Source organism: Sarcophilus harrisii, chromosome 2, assembly GCF_902635505.1.
Source record: "Sarcophilus harrisii chromosome 2, mSarHar1.11, whole genome shotgun sequence".
In the NCBI taxonomy this organism is placed as follows: Eukaryota; Metazoa; Chordata; class Mammalia; order Dasyuromorphia; family Dasyuridae; genus Sarcophilus; species Sarcophilus harrisii.
The window spans coordinates 558,637,887-558,659,162 of NC_045427.1; the positions used below are offsets into that span (position 1 = coordinate 558,637,887).

Consider the following 21,276-nt stretch of genomic DNA (forward strand, 5'->3'; position numbering starts at 1 on the left):
AAGGTACCTAAAAGTTACCCATGTATATATCCTGTAAATTAAAGGCTATTAAATAAAAAAAAAAAAAAAGAAAAAAAAGAAAAAGAAAAAGGTACCTAAACCCTTCTAAAGTATTGTACAAATTAATAGAATCTCCATTTACTCATGTGCAAAAAAATATGCCCAGACTGTTTCATTGTAACTTGACTCTTGGTTAAGTTCAGTTCAGAGTATAAATACTATATTGATGTCTCAAGGGAACATGCAGTTTTGTGTCTTTAAAATGTCTTTTTCTTTCTGAGTCTCAGTTTCCTCTTCTGCAAAATGGTAATAATAATGCTTGTACCACCTATCTCAAGCGTTAGTTGTAAGGAAAGTGCTCTGTAAAATTTAAGGCACCATATCATTTTGAGTTATTATTTTTGTGTCTTTTAGAAAACACCTTCTGCAGTGGTGACCATGTATCCTGGCACAGCCCTTTGGATAATAGTGAGTCAAGAATCCAGCACATGCTCCTGACTGAGGACCCTCAGATGCAACCTGTGCAGACTCCCTTTGGGTTGGTTATCTTCCTCCAGGTAAAAACAGAGGAATGCTGAATCAAGTAGCCATCTCCTAAAAGACAAGAAAAGAGGAAAAGGTCTACTTAAATGAAAAAGAAGGATCAGAATTCTAGAAGCATGGCTAGTGGAAGAATAAAAACAATATACTTTGCCAAATATTTCTCAGAAAGTCAGCAGGGTTAAGTGCTGCAATTCTCAGTATCCCCAGGATATAGGACATGTAGCAGCCCCATGTATCATGGATAATGCAATGATTCATTTGTAGATCATCACTACCAGATAATAAAATACTAGAATGTAATTGGAGAAACTATCTGGTACTGAAAAAAGAACTTTAGAAGTAGATCAATGAAAAAGGTGTCTTGTGATACCCTTAAAAGCAGAGTATGAAGTATATAAGAAACTATAGAAGTTGCTACATGAGGTGATATTGAATGAAATCAAAAGAATCGGAATTATACACTACCAGGCAAAACTTCTGGTAGACCTGGAAGAGGACATGTAACAAAAGTTGTTTGTTTATTTGTTTGTTTTTGCTTGTTTTTTCTTTGCTAACTCTTAATCCAGGATGATAAAAGGGAAAGTACAGTAAGAGAACCTGGATGCAAATCCTACCTTCAGTACTTACTAACTCAACAATGGGCAATTCACATACTCTTCTTTTGCCTCAATTTTTTCAACTGCTATTTGAAGAGATTGGAATAGATAGCCCCTGAGATCCCTTCTACCTGAAAACACATGCTCCTGAACTTGTTTGCTTCTCTCATATCAAAGTCTAGGGGTTTAGAGTAAAATTTTGCCTCTTTGTTTTAGGACTATTGTATTTTTTTCTTAAATGATTAATAAGTTTGTCTATTTAAAAATTTAAGTAAAGAAAAAAATAACATACATATGTAAACTTGGCCTTTTCCTTGAGGAAAATAAGCCTCTCAGAATTGGCTCAGAACTGAAGGATGAAATCATGACGTGTTGGTTCTGAATTGGAAATATTTTACATTTGCCTTGGATTATATTCTATGTGACCATAACATGAACAGATGATAGATAATCACTGTGATCATCTAACACAGTGATCTTATCCAGAATTTAATATTCAGAGTGAGTATGTGGTGAATGGGGAATCTTATTGGAGCATCTGACTTTCTTAGTGTCTAAGGCTTCTCCTTTGCTTTTCTGCATCCTTGGAGTAAGGTCTTGAGATCAGCAAGATGTCTGTTCTATCATACCCAGAATGAGATAGTAGGAAGCAGTCTCCTATGTGGTGTTCCAAGGGTATCCCCAACTTTTAACATATCAGGTGTGGTCAGCTTAGATTGTCCCACATGTTTTTGTCCCATAAGTCTCTAGGTGGCTGACTACTCTCCTGAAACAGTAAGGAAGGATTGTTGTTAATGCACAAACATATCTTGTTTCTGGGATCTTAGATTGTTGGTGTTTGCACAGAAGAGCTACATGCAGCTCAACAATGGAATGGGCAGGGTATCCTTGAACTACTTCGAACAGTCCCTGTGTAAGTATTATGATACCGTTACTATCCACCTTTCTTTTCCTGCCATGAGTGTATAGATTCCCTAAAACACTGGAATGGTTGTGATGGTAAAGCAAAAGCCAAGTAAGGAGGGTCACTGACTTCCTAGAAGTAAAGGCTCATCTAACTTCTTCTAAGAAGCTATGCCCTCTTTGGAGTTTATTCTCATATTATCAACTGATCATCACCTAGCATTAGGTACTTATTGTGTGCCAGGCACTTTGCTAAACACTGGGAATACCAAGACAATTGGTTTCTGGCCTCAAGGAGCTTACCTTTTAATTGGAAATAAGGATGGAATGGTGAGAACAACATGTGCATTTATGTGTATATATTTGTGTATGTGTGTAGATCAGATAAGTATGAAGTAAATGCTTGGTAACCTAAAAGAAGCGGGTACTAGCAGTTAAAGAGTAGGGGGAGCCAGGAAAGGCCTCCTGCAAAAGATGGATGGAGTTTAGTCATGTATAAGTATGAATTTTCTCATTGAGGATTCCCCCAGTGATTTGTTGGGTGGTATATCCCTAATCAATTAATCTTTTTTTTTTTTTTAATAAATTTCTATAGATAATTTTTATATCCATCTGCATTTTCAGTTCAGCAAGATTAATCAAAAGTCTTATTATATGTAGTGTGCTATTATTTTTTTTTAAAGTCTTCTGCTGCATGTAGTGTTCCACACCCATAGCCTCCCACATCTGCAAAGAAAAGATCCATCGTTTCATCTGAAAAAGTCACTGGGTCTAAGGGGCTAAGTAAACCTATAGGGTAATCTAGGGTCTTCCCTCCCAGTCATGTCCACCTCAGTGTTTTTTACTCCAGTTTACTCCTACTCAGTTTCTTGCCTCTTTCTAGAATACTTTGAGCTATTACTATATGTCTTGTTTTTCCCTCATAGAGCTGGTGGTCCCTGGTTAATAACTGATATGCGAAGAGGAGAGACCATATTTGAGATCGATCCACATCTGCAAGTATGTCTTGAGTTTAGAAAACTTCTCCCACGCATCTATCTTTTGTCCTTCCTAGCTTACTATGCCTTTCCTTTCCCTCAAACCAGTGGTGCTGGGAATAGAGCTGACATTGGCGACTAAAAAGTTCTTAAATGCATTTTGCCTTAGGCTTCGAGATAGCCATCTTCCTTATTTGGTTGTTTGTTTTTCAGTAATTTATAAAGGAGCACATACACAGAGATACATATACACACCCATTTTCCGTTCACTAACATATTGTGGTATTTACTGGGATCTAATTTTGGGGTCATCTTTATGTTGACAAGGTATGAGTTTGGCTTAATTAAATGCAGATTTTCATAACAAATACACAAAACTCTGACTTCATATGTCTCCTAGGTTTACTATCTTCAGGCTCTCATTGCCTTGTCTGGAACATTCAGAATTCCAAGATATTACTGGACTCAATAGGAAGGTAGCTTAGGGTCTGTGCTTCCCTAGAGAAGGAGAAGCCTTTACCCAAGAAGGAAATGTGCTCTTTTCCCCAGAACACATTATGGGAGATTTAGGAAAGCTTGGGGAAGCTCAGATCATAGAAGTCCCACCAAATTTATTGCAAATAATGTCCCCTCTTTTGGGGATTATAGATTTTAGAGCTGGAAGGAACCTGAGAAATCATACAGTCTGACCCATCCCACTCCACTGATTTTATAGATAGGGAAACTGAGGCCTAGACCAGTTAAGTGAATTTGATCATGATCACATAAGCACTAAGCAGCACAGGAGGGATTTGAGCTCATATCATCTTACTCCAAATCCATTGCCTTTCCTATTCCAACGGGCTGCCTCTCTATACTTTATTTGGGGTTTCCTGTATGTCCTGGGTCAGTCATGGCATAAATGAGATAGATAGGAGCCCATCTAGCTCCTTGTTCTGCAGCCATGATAGAGCTTTGCATTAGGCACTGTATACATGATTTGACACTTTTCTAAGTCTTGGGTGCTGAGAGAGGGCTCTGATTCTTTAAATAAGTGGGGTGAGACCAATCAACTATGTCTGAATGCCAAGAGCAATCCTGTCCTCCCTTCACAGGTAATCCTGAGATTAGATAGCAGATCTCTTAAAACATTTTGAGAAGGAAAGTGAGAAGACAAATAGGAAAGATCTGTTTTCCACAAAAACAGCTCTCTGTGCAAAGGTAAATTTCTCTGCACATATATCCACCTGCCAGAGCAGGAGCCAAGAACTGAGCTTATTTCAGGGCTGTTAGCATCTTTTAGTTTCCTTTTTGCTAAAATGAGAAGGTTTGACTAGATGATCCTCTCTTGCCTTAACATTCTTTGACTGTATCTTGAGCAGGGATAGTAGGAAGTGAGGAAAAATCTGTTTTAGTACTACAGTTCCAATGGTCATTGTCAGTTTACTTCCCTTAGCTGACTTCTTCCATTTATTAATCTATCTGAGCTCTACTCCTTAGAACAATGTCTTATTTTTTTATGGGTTCTGGGGAAGACAGAATTTCATATTTAGCATTGAGAAAATGAAGACATTGGCATTCCTAGTACAAGGAGCTATTCCACTGATACATACTGTAAATAAATGGCTATTTTCTCATTGCTAACTTTTCCCTGTCCACCAGCCCAAATTAAGATGAAAATAACTGTCACACTGAAAGTAAAGAAATAGCCAATGATGGAAAAGAGATAACTGTTTGAGATTCCATGTTCCTATGTCTACAGTGAAAATAACCAGTTTACCAATCAGTTTACTAAGTAATGACAACACATAGTGTTCTTTCCCAGTCACACTTCTTCACCAGATCAAACTGGTATCACACTTTTCCCAGTCAGACTTCTTCACCAAATCAAACTGGTATCACACTAAGTCCTATGTTGATATTTGGCACCTTCAGAAAATAGAATTCAAGAATTCCATAGATAGGGAAAGGTTGTTGTCAACTGAGGTGCCTGTTCACAAGAAAGCTACTTTGACCTTAGCTATTTATTATTCAGTTGACATTTACTGTACAACCGGAGCACACAAAAAAAGAATATATGATTAGTATATGAAAACAAAAGTACCTAGAAATATTTTAACAGAAGGAATCTAGGAAGTATTCTTAAACTTTCTTTCTTAATGTTGAGTTTGGACATCAAAATTTAGATTTTGGAATATTAGGGTCTGTTTTGAGTCTTTAAGCTAAAAATAGAAACTGTAGGTAGTGACTGCCCTTGTATCACCCATCTGAGACCAAAAAAAAGAAGTAAATTTTACTCAGGTTTTGTTGAAGAACTTGGTTTGTGAGTCCATTGGTCATATCCTGGGTGCCATGCCATTCTGCTATTTAACTGTACCCTCTTGTTCTTAAGAGAAAAAAAAAAAATTCAGGTGATTTAGAAAAAAGCTAATGCCATCCCCTTTCCTTTCAAATTTGTTCCATGCAGTGTCACTTTGCTGTTTAAACTCCTGAAAGATGAATTCCTTAGACAACAGGGAAAGAAGTATATTACTCCTAATCAAAGGCAGACGTCTGCTCAGCCTCAGGGGAGGAGTATCTAGGCCCCTACACACCAACCAAGCATTTTGCTATGGGACTTTTCCAGAAAACATTGGGAGTGGTTTGGCAAACGACTAAAGCCTGAAGCTTAGTGAATAATGCTAAATCTGAGTGCTGATTTGCCCATGTGCAGAAAATGTGTGGCTTACAGTTGGCCATTCTGTTAATATCCCTGACTCACAGTTGCCCTTGAAGGATCTTAGTTGGCAAACTTTCTGATTCTGATAGCTGCAAAGAGAGTGTGGTTAAGGGGATTCTGTTCAAAGAAGACAAGAATGGTGGTGGCAGCTTGCTGAAGAAAACATCTGAGTAGTGTGCTTTGGCTCTTTGGGTCTTTTCAAGCAGGAGAGAGTTGATAAAGGGATTGAGACTGATGGCTCCAATCTGAGTGGAGTGAGTGCCAAGTGTGCCTGGGATGATCTGAGCCGGCCCCCTGAGGATGACGATGACAGCAGGAGTATTTGTATTGGGATGCAACCTCGGAGACTTTCTGGCAAAGGTGAGACCTCTGCTTGCCCCAAACTTTTATCCTCCTTACCCCTTTCTCTTGCCCTTCCATTCTAACCTAATCCTTGCCTCGTTTTCCAGTATCTTTTGTCTGAGTTCTGGTTTACATTATCTCTTGGGATGACTTTCTAATAGAAAAAACACATATTGATAATTTCTTGCCTAGCCATAATTTAAATGTTAATCATTCTCTCCCATTGCAGTGCGATTAAGAGTATTTCATTAACCTCTTTCTGGGTGGCATTTGTTTCCTGAGTGTATTTTTTGAAGTATAATCATTCACAGTGATAATTTTTTACATGTGTCCATGAAAAACTAACTTAATGGAAATGAGCTGGAGTCGCAGGGCAATTTTAGAAAAGGGGTAGAGACCACCAAAGATGGAGATTGAGTTGAATTAGAATCAATACAGAGCAGAACTCTTGCATCAGAGCCACTAAAGCCACAGGTAATGGAAGAATGAGTTCAGTGTATAAATTTCCAGTAGATATAAGACTTTTCCTACAGAAATTTAAGTGCCTTTGGTTTCTTACAAATGTAGTATAGTACTGTTGACAGTGAACCCTTGTCCTTGCAAGTTCTCAAAGAGGAATCATAAGTGACCCTGATCAACAAAGCTAGCTAGATTATGATATTAAGTGTGCGCTCAAATTAGTTGAATACAAGAATACTTGATGAGTTTTAGTAAAGGGTACAGTAAACTAATTCCAGAAAAATCTGAAATGTTAATTTGTTAGGTACAAATGATCAGAGATTTTTCTCTTACTTTCTGTCCATTTTCTTGGCCATTTCATTTTTTTAAATGGTTAATAGACCTATAGCTTGAGTCATGTCTCTCTGAACAAAACACAAAGTGACATTTGTAGAATATTTTCTATTTCCAGCTTAACCCTAATGGGGCAACATTTTAAGAAAATTTCATTACAAATATTTGACCCTTTTCTTTCCTTCCTGTTTATTCTACAGATGTACCAATTTAATAGGAAATTCAGAGAGGGTATGCAGTTATCAGAATCATTCAGTTGAACTTGAAACAAGGGCTGATTTTTTTCTTTTTTGAGGATCCAGAAGTTTTGTCCAAAAGTTCAGCTGATTGGCTTTCTTTCGTGATGGACAATGTGCAGAGGAGCCTGCTTAGATCAAAGCTTTATCTCAAAGGCCAGCAAAGTCTCTTTAAAAATAAGCCTACCAAAGAAGTTAAACTTCTAGTAAAGAAGGTTAGTGGACCACAGGAGAGAATTTGACTAATTTTGTGAAATTCAGCTTCTCACTCCATCCCTTGCCCAACAAGATCTAAGGAGTAGTAAAAGTCTCTTCTGTATAGAGTAGAAGGGAAGTGACTGGAGGCAAGTCTTCCCTGTGAGACCCAATTCAGTGTGTCCCTAAACTGAAAGCCTAGATAGAATCTGGCAGCTAAGTGAATGGCACCACATATATGCTGATGAGTGATAATGTGGGGAATGTGTCAGTCCAAGCTGCTGTGTCTGCTAGCATTCCTAACCATATGATATTGTCGTTCATAAAGATTTCAGTGGTTCATAAAGGGCTTACCTAAGTTACAGTGAGCAGGATGGAATGGAGTAACATGTATCTTAGGCAGAGAAAGGAAAATGACCCATTCCTCCCAGCCAAAAAGAGTGAAAGACTCTGTCTTGTGCATACCTTGAAATTCAGATCCAAATCCTTTTCTTCAATAGAAAACAAGTTAATCATACTTCTGGGTACATACACAATAGCTCAGGACCAGCATGATTTTTTTCCCCAGGTTTGATGGTATTTTCCAGTTCAAGAGCTCTATCAGATTTGGGGTGCTCCACATAGCATCAAGTGAACAAGTTCTTTCTTTGCAGATACAGAGCAAATCAGAGAGACCCTGAGGAGGGGGCTGGAGATCAACAGTAAACCTGTCCTCCCTCCAATCAATACCCAGCGGCAGAATGGCCTGAATCATGACCGAGCACCGTAAGTCTCTGACCCCTTCAAGAGGTTAAGCCTTATGTCTCCAGTGAGCCACCACTTATCCCAGCTCTTGAAGTAGGGTTTTATCTTCAAGAATTTTAATCTCCATTAAGGTAGCAGTGAGTCTTCTCTCCCCACCCTACCCCATCCCCTTTCTCTCTAAGGCCCATGTGAAAAAGAATAAAGACTGGGCTTATAAGTACCAATGATTTTTGCAACGTAATAAAAAGAGTAGTAGGGGAGAGAGGGAATGACTGACATTCAAGTTTGCCGACTTGTAAGAGTCTTTAAAGAGTCATTGCAAATATTTATGTGGACTCTGTGTGAGGCAGGATTGGGATGAAATCAGATTTGGGACCTTCCAACCTTGAATTGGGGCCATTATAATGAGCATTGCTCTTTTCCTTATCTTAGTTAATGTTGTAGTTGCCCTTTCTTCCTGCAGCTTGGTCTTCAGCTCATAGCTGCAGCTGCATAAGCCTCCCACCAGCCAACCAATAGAAGTCTTTGTTGTAACCTGAACTCCATTTTCTTGTTGTCCTAGAAGGGAAAACCTTTCGAAGATCTCCCTTGACCTTCATTTTTAGGCTGTTACTTCCTGGGTGCAGTTTATTCCTTACATGGCTTTCCAAGGTGAAGTTCTATTCCAAGGCCACCCCTGAGCTCAGGATTTATTCTTGGATTTTTTTTTCTCCTGCCCAGGCAAATGTATGTGCATCAGATCTCTTCCCCTTTGAGCCAGTAAGTTTTCTCAAGACACAGTGGTCGAGGGGAATACCTATTCTATACCCTTTGATTCTAATGCCAACAGCAACAGCACTAGAGAGGCTTTGCCTTGCGTGCTAATGTAGTAAAAAAAAAGAAACCTCGTCCCAGGCTGTAAATACTAGTACCTGGATCCAGTATGAAGTCAGTTCATCCATCTAGGAGAAAATATATGTTGCTAGAAAATGAAACTTGGTTAGAAAGTCTGGTAGAAAATTCCTGATAGATATCTAATTGAAGATGATTAAAAAAAAAATCTTATGGGGATGCCTAGTATTATTCCAGAATGATTATCAATTTCTTTCTTTTTTTTTAATTCAATTTTATTTTCATTTCTGAATTCTTTTCTGTCTTCCTCTCCCACCTATTATAGAGAAGGCAAGAAAAATAGAATCTATTGTAAATATATATAGTCATACAAAAATTTCTGCATTAACCATGTTCCAGAAAAAAGTAGGCAGAAAGGAGAATGAAATTGAAAAATATATGCTTTAATATGAGTCCTTTGGAAGTGTAATTGGTCATTGTGTTGTTCAAGTTATTACTTTGTCTTTTTTTTTTTTTTTTCCTTTTCCACAGTATTGCTCTTTCCATAAAAATTGTTCTCCTGGTTCTGTTCACTTCTCTTCATATCGTTCTTATAAGTCTTGCCAGGTTTTTCTGAAACCATCCCTAACATCATTTCTTACAGCACAATGGTATTCTGTTGCATTCATATATCTTAACTTGTTACATCAGTCCCCAGCTGATAGGCATCCCTTCAATTTCCAGTTCTTTACCACCACTTTTAAAAAGCTGCTATAAGTATTTTTGTATGCATGGGTCCTTTTTCTCTTTCTTTGATTTCTGACATATAGACCTGGTTGTGATATCAGTAGGTCAAAGGGTACATAACAGTTTAATAGCTTTTAATAGAAATAATTTAGAAGTCAATTTTTTTTTAAATGAATGTTTAAAAAAGGAGATAATAGTTGATCAAGTTAAAGTTTACAGCATTTCACATTTAACAAGAATATACCAGCACAGAGTTTCTTTTCCTTCTTTGGAAATACTTGAGCTTCTGAGAGTGTAGACCATAGACTATAATAGCATTTTAGAATGACCTTAGGAATTATCTGACCCATTCATTTTATAGATGAGAAAAAGAAGCTGAATGGTTAAGTGACTTGCCCTCCAGGATCACCTAGCTTGTTCATAGCGTTGCCAGAAATAGAACCCAGGTCTCCTGACTCCTCATCTAGTACTTAATCCCACACTCTCTCTGTGTGATATCATAGCAAGATATCATAGTATCCTATGATATCTTGCCCAGTTACAGCTATGAAGTATTTTAATAGGAACATTTGAGAGATACCAGTTCCCTGATCAGATACTGAATATACACTGCAATCAGTTGTCCCTTTTCAAGGTTGGAAAGCTTTTAGGATTTATTGGACTTTTGTGTCCTGAATCTCAGGCTCAACTGGAGTGATTATAGCTCTCAGCTTGTAGACTAGTTGTCAAGAGACTCCTGGCAGCAACGAGATTTATAGAGAAGAGAAATGAGTAAGGAGTAGGTCAGAGGTGCTTACCCATGGTCACTTGCCTTCTTATAGCTAATGTTCAGTTCTACAGGCTGCATTCTTTTTTTTTATTTATTTATTTAATAGCCTTTTATTTACATGTTATATGCATGGGTAACTTTACAGCATTAACAATTGCCAAACCTCTTGTTCCAATTTTTTACCTCTTATCCCCCACCCCCTCCCCCAGATGGCAGGATGACCAGTAGATGTTAAATATATTAAAATTTAAATTAGATACATAATAAGTATACATGACCATACCGTTATTTTGCTGTACAAAAAGAATCAGACTCTGAAATATTGTACAATTAGCTTGTGAAGGAAATCAAAAATGCAGGTGGGCATAAATATAGGGATTGGGAGTTCAATGTAATGATTTTTAGTCATCACCCAGAGTTCTTTCTCTGGGTGTAGTACAAGCTTGCATTCTTACAGATATAGTAGAAACCAATATGGTAAGAAGTAGATGCAAAATGGTTCCTTTTATATAAGAATATTCTTAGATATTTTTCTTACCATCCCCAGGGTTGAACTCCTACTATCTTGAGGAGCAATGGAGGTGTACTCAGTTCAGATTAGTAAGCAGGTTTTTAATATCCATGCTGCCCACTGTGGGACTTGACCTCGTTTCTGATAAACCAAGTTGATTACGTTTAAAGAAACAGTTCATAAATGTGCTAGCATAAGTTTATTACATCTCCCCTATGGTAATAGTAATCAGTATGTGAGTTATTTGGTCTTTCTATTTGATTTTCATTTGGTCAGACTTTTCAGTGCTGTGTAGTAGTAACATGCCTTTGGGGTTCTGTGCCACTCTCTTTCTTTCCTGCAAGGGTACTGAAGGAGAAGCTAGAGTCTGGGAGGCAGCAAAATTTAGTGATTCGAATATCAAATTGGAAATTGGATCATCAATAGATCTTTTAATGTTGTGAATAAACATAAACTGTTGCTCTAGTCATGCTTAAGTATCAGCTTGTTGTAAAGAAGATACAACATCAGTTGCTTTACTCATGGGGCTGCTACAAGGACTCATAAAGTCATGATTATGAGTTTTGTTGGGACCTTGATTGATAAGCATAATACAGGATGTCCCAAAAGTCTCAGTGCAGTTTTGAGCTCCTAAAGCTTAAAACTTGACTTCATCTACTAAAGCTTAAGACTACATTGCAGTTTTGGGACACTGTATATGTAAGTATCAATTTATAACAAACCAGTAGAATGCTTTTATAATTGTGTAATTAGAGATACATTCAAACCTATATTGTTTGGTTATCTTGTTATCTTAGGCTTTAACTTGTGGAATGTTAGGATTGAGATTATAGCTATTGTACTAAAATGGCTTTTTCAAAGTTGGACCTCTTTTTAGTTATGTCAAAAAATAAAACCATTATCTCTAATATTATTGCTTTGAGACCCAAGAACCTTTCTTGTGTATATCTTATTTCTTGCTTCCCATGAATTTCTTTCCTTTGAATAACCTGGGCCTCTACCTCTCCTGCTCTTGTTTCATGACTGTTCTTCCACCCTCTTCAGGAAAGAAGAGTCAGCAGCCCCCCCTCCATGGCCCATTCTAATGTTTCACAACTCCTACATTCCAACTATGAAATATGTATTTGGCTTTTCTTGAAATGATCTGCTGAGAAAACCATGTTTTGGCACCTCCCTCTAGTGAGTTTGCCTTACGGGTAAGGCAGCTAGGAAATCATGCAAAACAAATTCCTCATTGAGCTGAGGACAGTAGCACATTAAAAATTGTGACTCTTAAAATGTTCTCATATGACCCCAGGGAATAAATGACCCAGGCATACTTGCTATTTTAAATCATTAAGTTTTTTTTTAAATTTTGGTCATAGGTGATCGAATGGATTTTAATAGTTAACTTTTCCATTCTAGTTTTCTTCAAGATAATCTGGAAAACTTTTAATCATAAGATTCATTGTTTCTGATAAGTGAGAAATCTGAATTCCTATCAGACTATAGGTATGAGAGCTACCAACTTGTCTGCCTTTGGAGATCTTGTCCCGACTCTATTGGTGATTCATTAACCAGATTTAAATTCATCTGTTGATGCTTCTTCCTTTTGAAGTGAGCTCACCTGATGAGCTGATTGGGGGGGGGAGGGGGAGGGGGAGAGAGAGAGAGAGAGAGTGTGTGTGTATGTGTATGTATGCACACAGACATATGGACATGTAGTTGGATGAGGATAGGAAAAAATGTTTTAAAAGAGTCAGTCCAGCTCAATCCACCCATTCTAGAGAGCAATTTGTAACTTTGCCCAAAAGGCTATCAAAATGATCCAGCAGTGTTTTTCCTGGGTCTGTATCCCAAAGAGGTCATAAAAAAGGGAAAGGGACCCACATGTGCAAAAATGTTTGTAACAGCCCTTTTTGTAGTGGCAAGGAAGTGGAAACTGAGTGGAGGATATCCATCAGTTGGAAAATGGTTGAATAAGTTATGTGTATATGAATGTTATTGTTTTATAAGAAATGATCAGCAGGTTGATTTCTGAAAGGTCTGGAAAGACCTACCTGAACTGATGCATGAAGTGAGTAGAACCAGGAGACATTATGTACAGCAACAATAATGTGGTGATGATGTGATGATCAATTCTTTTCAACATGAGTCAATTCGGGTTCCAATGGATTTATGGTGAAGAGAGCCATCTGCTTTCCAGAGAGAGGACTGTGGAGACTGAGTGTGTTTCACCTTTTTTGTTGTTTGCTTGCTTTTTTTTTTCTTTCTCATTTTTTTTCCTTTTTAATCTGACTTTTCTTGTGCAACATGATAAACATGGAAATATGTATAAAAGAAATTGGACATGTTTAACATAGATTATTTGTTGTCTAGGGAAATGAGGAGAGAGGGGGAAGGGAGGGAAAAAATTTAAACAAGGTTTTGCAATGGTGAATGTTAAATTTTTTTGCATGTATTTTGAAAATAAAAAGCTATTGGTTTTTTCAATTAAAGCTTTTTATCTTGTGATCCATATTCAGTCCCCATAGTGCTCTTTCTGGATGCAGATGACTCAGTTCAATTCAATTAGAATTGCCCTGAATCACCTCACTGTTGAAAAGAGCCAAATTCTTCACAATTGATCATCACATAATCTTGTTGCCATGTATAATGATCTCTTGATTCTGCTCATTTCACTTAGCATCAGTTCATGTAAGTCTCTCCAGGTGTCTCTGAAATCATCCTGCTGATCATTTCCTATAAAACAATAATATTCCATAACATTCATATACCATAATTTATTCAGCCATTCTCCAACTGATGGATATCCATTCAGTTTCCAGTTTCTTGGAAACTAAAAAAAGGGCTGCCACAAACATTTTTGAACATGTGGGTCCCTTTTCCTCGTTTATGATCTCTTTGGGGTACAAGCCCAGTAGAAACACTGATGGATCAAAGGGTATGCACAGTTTGATAGCCCTTTGGGCATAGTTCCAAATTGCTCTCCAGAATGATTGCATAAGTTCACAACTCCACCAACAGTGTATTATTGTCCACACACATCCCCTCCAACATTCGTCATTATCTTTTCCTGTCATCTTAGCCAATTTCAGAGATGTGTAGTGGGTACCTCAAAGTTGTCTTAATTAGCATTTCTCTGATCAATAGTGATTTATAGCACTTTTTCATATGACTAGAAATGATTTACTTTCTTCTTCTGAAAATTATATTCATATCCTTTGATCATTTATCAATTGGAGAATGGCTTGAATTCTTATAAATTTGAGTTAGTTCTCTATATATTTTAGAAATGAGACCCTTATCAAAACCCTTGAATGTAAAAAATTTTCCCAGTTTATTGCTTCCCTTCTAATCTTGTCTGCATTGGTTTTGTTTGTATAAAAACTTTTTAACTTAATATAATCAAAGTTATCTGTTTTGCATTCAGTATTGTACTCCAGATCTTTTTTGGCCACAAATTCCTTCCTTTTCCATAGATCTGAGAGGTGAACTATCCATTCATTGTTCTTCTAATCTGCTTATAATATCTCTGTTTATGTCTAGATCATGAACTATTTCAACCTTATCTTGGTAGAGGATATTAGGTGTTGTCATTGCATAGTTTCCGTCATACTAATTTCCAATTTTCCCAGCAGTTTTTGTCAAACAGTGAGTTCTTATCCCAAAGCTGGGGTCTTTGGGCTTGTCAAACACTAGATTACGATAGTTATTGGTTTTAAAAAAAAATTATTATTTTTTAAAAATAAAAGATTCCTAACTGCTAGTGAAGAACTTGAATTTAATGTGACTTGGAAAACATAATCATTGACTTTTAGATGTGAAAGGAAAGAACTCTTAGTAATCATTAATCCTAAAATGTAGAAGTCATAGCCTGCAACAGAAAGTCTAATAAAATAAACAAAAATTCACTACAATATAGACAATGTGAATTTGTGATTTTCCATGCCATAGTTTGGATAACAGAGCCATTTCTTTTGAGTTTGTTGTGGATCTAGTCCCTCTCCTTTTACACATGTGTAAGGAAGTCCAAAGGAATGAAATAACCATAGATTAGCAAAGCAGGAGCTAGAACCTGGGTCTCCCCTCTTCTCTTTTGATTTATTTATTTATTGTTTAACTTCCCTTTGAGGAATTCAGAACACTCTTAAGCCTTTAAAAACACTCCTTCCATGTAGATAACATGCACAAAATATTCTCCTTATCTACCTTAGTTCAAGCAACAAACATTGCCCTTGTTTTTAACTGCACCATAATTAAGAATTGGTTCCTGTTCTGGAAAGGGAACATAGAACTGAAATTAGAACTCAGATTACTTATTTGCTCCAAGTATAGTACTCTTTCCACTATGAAAGAACCTCTTCCTTAGAGTTAGGAGAAATCAGAGTTCAAATCCTGCCTGTCATACTTACTGGCTCTGTGACCTTAAAAACAAGGTACTGTCTATGAACTTCAATTTGTTCATTGATAAAATGGGAATTACAGTCATTCTCAAAGTGCTAGAGTCATTATCATCATGCTGAAAGGTACAATTGTCATTCTGAGCTGAATTTTTCTGTCCTCTGTTTAGATTGCTCGAAAATTTCCCAAGTACATATTTCATCCAAATGACTCAGGAAATTGAAGTTTATGGAGAAAACTTTCCCACTTGTCCATAATCTATCTTTTTGTGTTTTCCTTCCCTCCTATCTTTCGGAAGTTGTTGTGAATTGAAGTATTTTGTTCTTTAAACCCAAGCTTTTCAAAAATTGATGGCCTTGCCCAAGAGCATATCATTCTTCTTATCCCCTAAGATGAACGTATAAGGAACCTGAGACCTGAGAGAGAAAAGTGTTTGGTTTACTCCCCACTTTTAATTGTTTCAGAGTGAAGGGAGTTGTATTTGTACTGCAGGAAAATTATAGTCATTTATTGCCAATCAAACTTCTTGTCCTTCAAGAGCTTTTTCTAGGCTCCCCAAGCGGCTAGTGCCTTCCCCTCTAAGGTTATATTAAGTGTAATATATATTAATCTTGTTACATATTAATTTATGTATAGATTGTCTAACTCAGAATATAAGCTTCTTGATAATAAAAATTATTTTTGCTTTTCCTTTATATCCTCAGTGTAGTACTTACTATAAAGTATAGTATAAGTGCTTAATAAGTTCTTGTTGATTGATATCATTGCCATGAAAGACTGTGATTAAAATTCATGGTCTTTAAGATTGTATGTGACTGCTCCAAGGGCAGAGTTTAGGGACTGGCTGTGGCAGCTTTACCTCACCCTACAGAAGCATCATTGTTTTCATTAGAGATGAATGTCTCAGCAGCTGCCTTTCTTTGAGGTGTTCTAGGAAGACTACATAGGACTGAGACAGGAGAGAAAGATGCCAGGAATGGATTCTCCATGCCCTCTTTTCAAAACTAAAGATGTCTTCCATGCTCACTTGCTTATGTTTTGTCTTTTTGTTATAACAGTTCTATTTACCAAGTACTTTTGAACAACTTTGCCTTGTAATTGTACATTTGAAAATAAGAGAAGGCGTTTACAACAAACATGGCTCAGATAAGCTAAAGTTTCCATTTTAAACACCATTTCCACACAAGAGTTCAATCTTCCATATACAAAAGGAATTTAAATAAGGGCAATTACAAACACCCTAACTCTAAACTTATATTTTCAGCAACTTTGAGCTCCATCCAAATTCTATTTTCCCCTTGTTAGCATTGAATAATGAGAATATTTTTATATAATATAATCCATTGTTAGGATCACCCAACACTTCAGCAGCAAAGCTGTCCTTTAAGGAGGAGAAAAGGAAGGTTTTATTGGAGAGTTGGAGAAGAGATGATGATCCAAAGTCACAGAAGGACAAAAGGAAAAGTTGTAGATAGAATTCAGCAAGGAACGAAAGGATATTAATTTCCAAGTCTGAGTCAAAAGAATGAGCTACAGATGTACGAAAAACCATCAGATTTAGGTCTCTGTTGGATAAAGCCATCAATAGTTAATTAAAGATAATTTGACTCTGAACTTTGTTTATGCTTCTTTTTGCTCTAGCAGCATTCTGTTTAACCATAAATTTCTTTTCTCCCCTTTCACTCTACCCCCAGCACTATTTTTATCTGAGGGGTACTGGTGTCATCTCTTTGATCTTTTGCTGTTAATATGATCTGAATGCCACCATGTGTTGTTCTTTGATAATTCCCTAAAAACTAATGCTTATTTGTGTGTGTGTGTGTATGTGTACATATATATGTGTGTGTATATATATAAAATTCCTATTGCGGTGCTTGACCTACCTTCAGCTTGCTTGCATTGTGAATGATTTTTTTAATCAATGATAATGGTCAGATGTTATTCATACAGGAAATAGAGTAAGTGGAGTAGAAAGAATTGTGAAAAAGTCCTGAGATTAGATTTGTAGAAGGAAAATTTCACAAGACTTTAGAAGCTGAAGAAGAGCTGGTGGTAAAGTAGCAGGAATGAATCAAGGAAAAAGCTGATGAAAAAAGATAGACTTTGAAGGAGAAAGGTTTTGATACAATGGGATAAAATCACCTTTAAGGTTATAAGTGACTTTTTTTATCTTTGTATCTCCAGCATCTTGCACAGTAACTGGTACATAGTAGCACTGTATTAAATAAACTTAGTAAATGCTTGCTAATTGATTAATTGAAAGAAGGCTTAAGGAGAAGGATGCAAAAAGGAGAAGGGGAAAAGACTCTGGGAATAAAGGAGAAGCAGGAGAATAATTAAAATTGAAAGTTGAAGAAATAATTAGCAAGACAGAAAAAAAGATTGCAAGAAAGAATTTTGGTGAAAAGATAACAATGTGACCACCTGAAGTGCTCTGAACTGAAGACCACCACAAGTCATTTACTATGGTGATTCTCTAGAGGAGTTACTAACAAGAACAAGAAAGGACTCATTTCCAGGAAGTATGGAGAGGAACAAGATAAATTTTGCAGTGTTCTGCATAAAAATGTTATGGTTGTATTTCTGTTGCAACAAAGTGACTTATCAAAGCTCAAGATGTAAATTGGTCTCCCCCTTAGACAAAAAGGTAAATAGATAAAATAGAACTGCTCCCCAAATTATTAGAGAGAATGAAATGTTCCTTAAAAGAAACAACTGCAAAGGATCAATGCTGAAAAATTACCCATGCATATATCTTGTAAATAAAAAGCTATAATAAAAAAAAAAGAAACTACAAGACCATGATATTAAAACAAAGATAATATTAAACTGAAAAGACAAAGAAAAATATTGAACACTGACCAAAAGTGACACAAAGGAGAAAAGGAAGAAAAACGGTCACTAAACAGATAATAGCTTTTCCCAAAGGAAAGAGCTGGAGAAAGGAGGAAGAGAACGAAGATCCTGCTTGTCTTAGGTTTCATCAGAACATTTCTTAAATGTTGTTGTGGATCCACAGGTGCTAGTACAGGAGAGACCATTGATTGGTCAGAGTTAAAGAAAATAGAAAGTAGTCCAGCAGGATGATTTCAGAAAGGCCTGGAGAACTGATGCTGAGTGAAATGAACAGGACCAGGAGATCATTGTATATATTTCAACAACAATACTATATGATGATCAATTCTGATGAAGTGGCCCTCTTCAGCAATGAGATGAGCCAAATCAGTTCCAATAGAGCAGTAATGAATTGAACCAGCTACACCCAGCGAAAGAACTCTGGGAGATGAATATGAACCACCATATAGAATTCCCAATCCCTCTATTTTTGTCCACCTGCAATTTTGATTTCCTTCACAGGCTAATTGTACACTATTTCAGAGTCCGATTCTTTTTGTACAGCAAAATTATTGTATGGACATGTATACATATATTGTATTTAACTTATATTTTAACATGTATTGGTCAACCTGCCATCTGGGGAAGGGGGTGGGGGAAAGGAGGGGAAAAGTTGGAATAAAAGGTTTTGCAATTATCAATGCTGTAAAATTACCCATGCATATATCTTGTAAATAAAAAGCTTATAATTTAAAAAAAAACTTTTAAATGAAAAAGAAAATAGATAGTAGTGTTTAACAACTCTTCAGTGAAGAGTACTGACCAAAAGAGAGGTCTACTGCCTTCTTAGCATATGTATCCAGGTGTGACAGAGTGCTTGTACTGCCTGTTGCTGGTGATTCATGTGGGCCTTACCCTCGAAGACTCCACTGTGCCACTGACTGTGAGCTTGGACAAGTCTTTACTCATTGTTGAACCTGTTTCTGTAACTTTCAAATTAGATTGATTAGATAGTTGGTTTCTAAGGACATTTCCCAGCTTTAATATTCTATATTGTTGCATATAAAGGCATTTTAGTGTAAAAGAAGTGAAGAAACCTATAAACATTGCTGAAGCTTATGACATTTTGGGCAGGGAACCAAAGACTTTAAGGGCACAGGTGGTGTTTTCATCTATTAATTGATAGCAAGAGTTGCTTTTTTTTTTTAAAGAGGCAGATTTGGAAGTGACAGCTGATTAAGAAGATATTTCCTAAAAAATTGGCAAAGATGACAACAGATGGGAATAGTCAGTGTTTTGTTTGTTTGTTTGTTTTTGGGGGGTAGACATTGTGGAAAGACAAGTGCACTTAATATACTATTGATGGAACTATGAATTGCCCAAACCATTCAGAAAAGCAATTTGCAATTATCATGAAAAAGTGATTAAAGTGCCTGTAGTTTTTGGCCCAGAGATTATCCACTGCTAATCATGAACCTAAGGGACGTTAAAAAGATAAGGAAAAAATGTTCAAAAACACCATATCACTAGGTTAGTGAGATTAAAAAGTAAGGTCTTACGTAAACCAGTTAATCAACAAATATTAAATACCTATTATGTTCCAAGCATTATGCTAGATGCTAGGGGTACAAGTATAAAAAATGAAATAATTCCTATTTGCAATGAACCTTACCTTTTAATGGAGAAAGAGGACAAACATATATACAGCATAAGTAAAGTTAATAAATAAAAGTATATACAGAGTAGTTAAATAGAATATGGTTTGGGAAGGAAGGGACTAGCATTTGGGTGAATCGGGAAGGTCTTCATATAGAAGATGATGCCTGAACTTTATCTTAAAGAAAGAGAGAAACTGTATAAGGTGCAAATTAGGAGGAGGAGGGCATTCCTGTCATGGAGACCAGTCAATACAAAGACACAGGAAGTAGAGTCTCATGTAAGAGGAACAGAGAGACAGTACAATTGCTTGAATTGCATTGTCAAAAGGGGAATCATATCCAGAAAGTTAGAGTGGGGCCAGGTTTGGAAGGGATTTAAGAGCTAAACAGAGAAGTATATATTTTATCCTAGAGACAATAAGGGGTCATTGGAGTTCTTTGAATCATAGAATCACGTAATCAGATCTATACTAAGGAGAATTACTTTGATAGCCATGTGCAGGGTAAAGTTCAGTGATGAGAGACTTAATGAGGAATCTGTTGTGCTTATCCAGGTGTGAGGTCTTGAAGACCTGAACTAAGCTGATAGCTTAGTGAAGATAGTGAAAAGAAAAGGAGTCAGATATGAGAGATAGTTGAAAGAGGTAAAAACAGCAAGATTTGGAAACTAATTAAGTATGTGGGTTGAGGGATAGTGAAAAGAATAATCTAATGCTGAGCCCTTGAAAAAAAATAGGGAAGTTTGTAAAAAAAAAAAAAAAAAAAAAAATCAAGAGAAAAGATAATGAGTACTAAGACATGTTGAGTTTTAAGATGTCTCCAGTTTTAAATGTTCAATAGGCAACCAGTGATGTGATACTGAAGCAAAAAAGGGATAACTGGTGCTGGTTACATAGAACTGGAAGTCATCTGCATAGGAATGATAGTGAAGTTCAAGGAATTTGATAGACTAATAAGAGAGGATTCACAGAGAGAGAATAGAAGGGGCCCAGGACAGACTTTGTGGAGTACCCACAGATAAACTGAAGTGGTGGGTGGATGTGAAATGAAAATGGAACTGCCAAATCGAGCAAGATGTGGTACAGATGATGGGCCAGCAAAAGAGACTGAGAAGAAATGATCAGTAGAGTAGGAGAGAACTTGTAGAGATTAATGTTGGTAAAACTAAAAGAGCATGATCACCAGTGTCAAATGTTGCAGACAAACCAACAAGGATTAGTAGTGGGTAAGACCATCAAATTTGGCAGTTAAGAGATGATTGGACTCTAGCAAATATGGACTGCCTAACCAGGAGGCAGAATGATCAGCCTTAACAAACCTGAAATTCATGCTAGACCCACTAACAATCTAGAAATCCAATGAGAAACTGTACAGTAACTGACTTCTTTTACACCAGAACTGCATAAAATGTTATCAAGAAGCCAAGAGAGGAATTGGAAAGGGGCTGTCAGTAAAACCAGTGACAAGTTCGGAAGGACCAGAGAGAACCCTGACATTGTCTAGAAGTCAGGAGAGAAGAAGCTTCCCTTCCCTCCAG

The 21,276-nt window shown here is 36.8% G+C and overlaps 1 protein-coding gene across 2 annotated transcripts in view; it reads left to right on the top strand.

Moving 5' to 3' along the window:
* SUFU (SUFU negative regulator of hedgehog signaling) overlaps window positions 1-21,276 on the top strand; it is a 159,493-nt gene that overhangs the window by 109,820 nt on the left and 28,397 nt on the right. The window contains exons 4-8 of one of the 2 annotated variants that reach the window (XM_031955761.1): window positions 415-557; window positions 1,967-2,052; window positions 2,969-3,041; window positions 5,921-6,077; window positions 7,936-8,047. In XM_031955761.1, the coding sequence (XP_031811621.1) occupies window positions 415-557; window positions 1,967-2,052; window positions 2,969-3,041; window positions 5,921-6,077; window positions 7,936-8,047 (571 nt within the window). The remainder of the gene's footprint in view (window positions 1-414; window positions 558-1,966; window positions 2,053-2,968; window positions 3,042-5,920; window positions 6,078-7,935; window positions 8,048-21,276) is intronic. The other variant, XM_023496204.2, reaches the window with a different exon arrangement.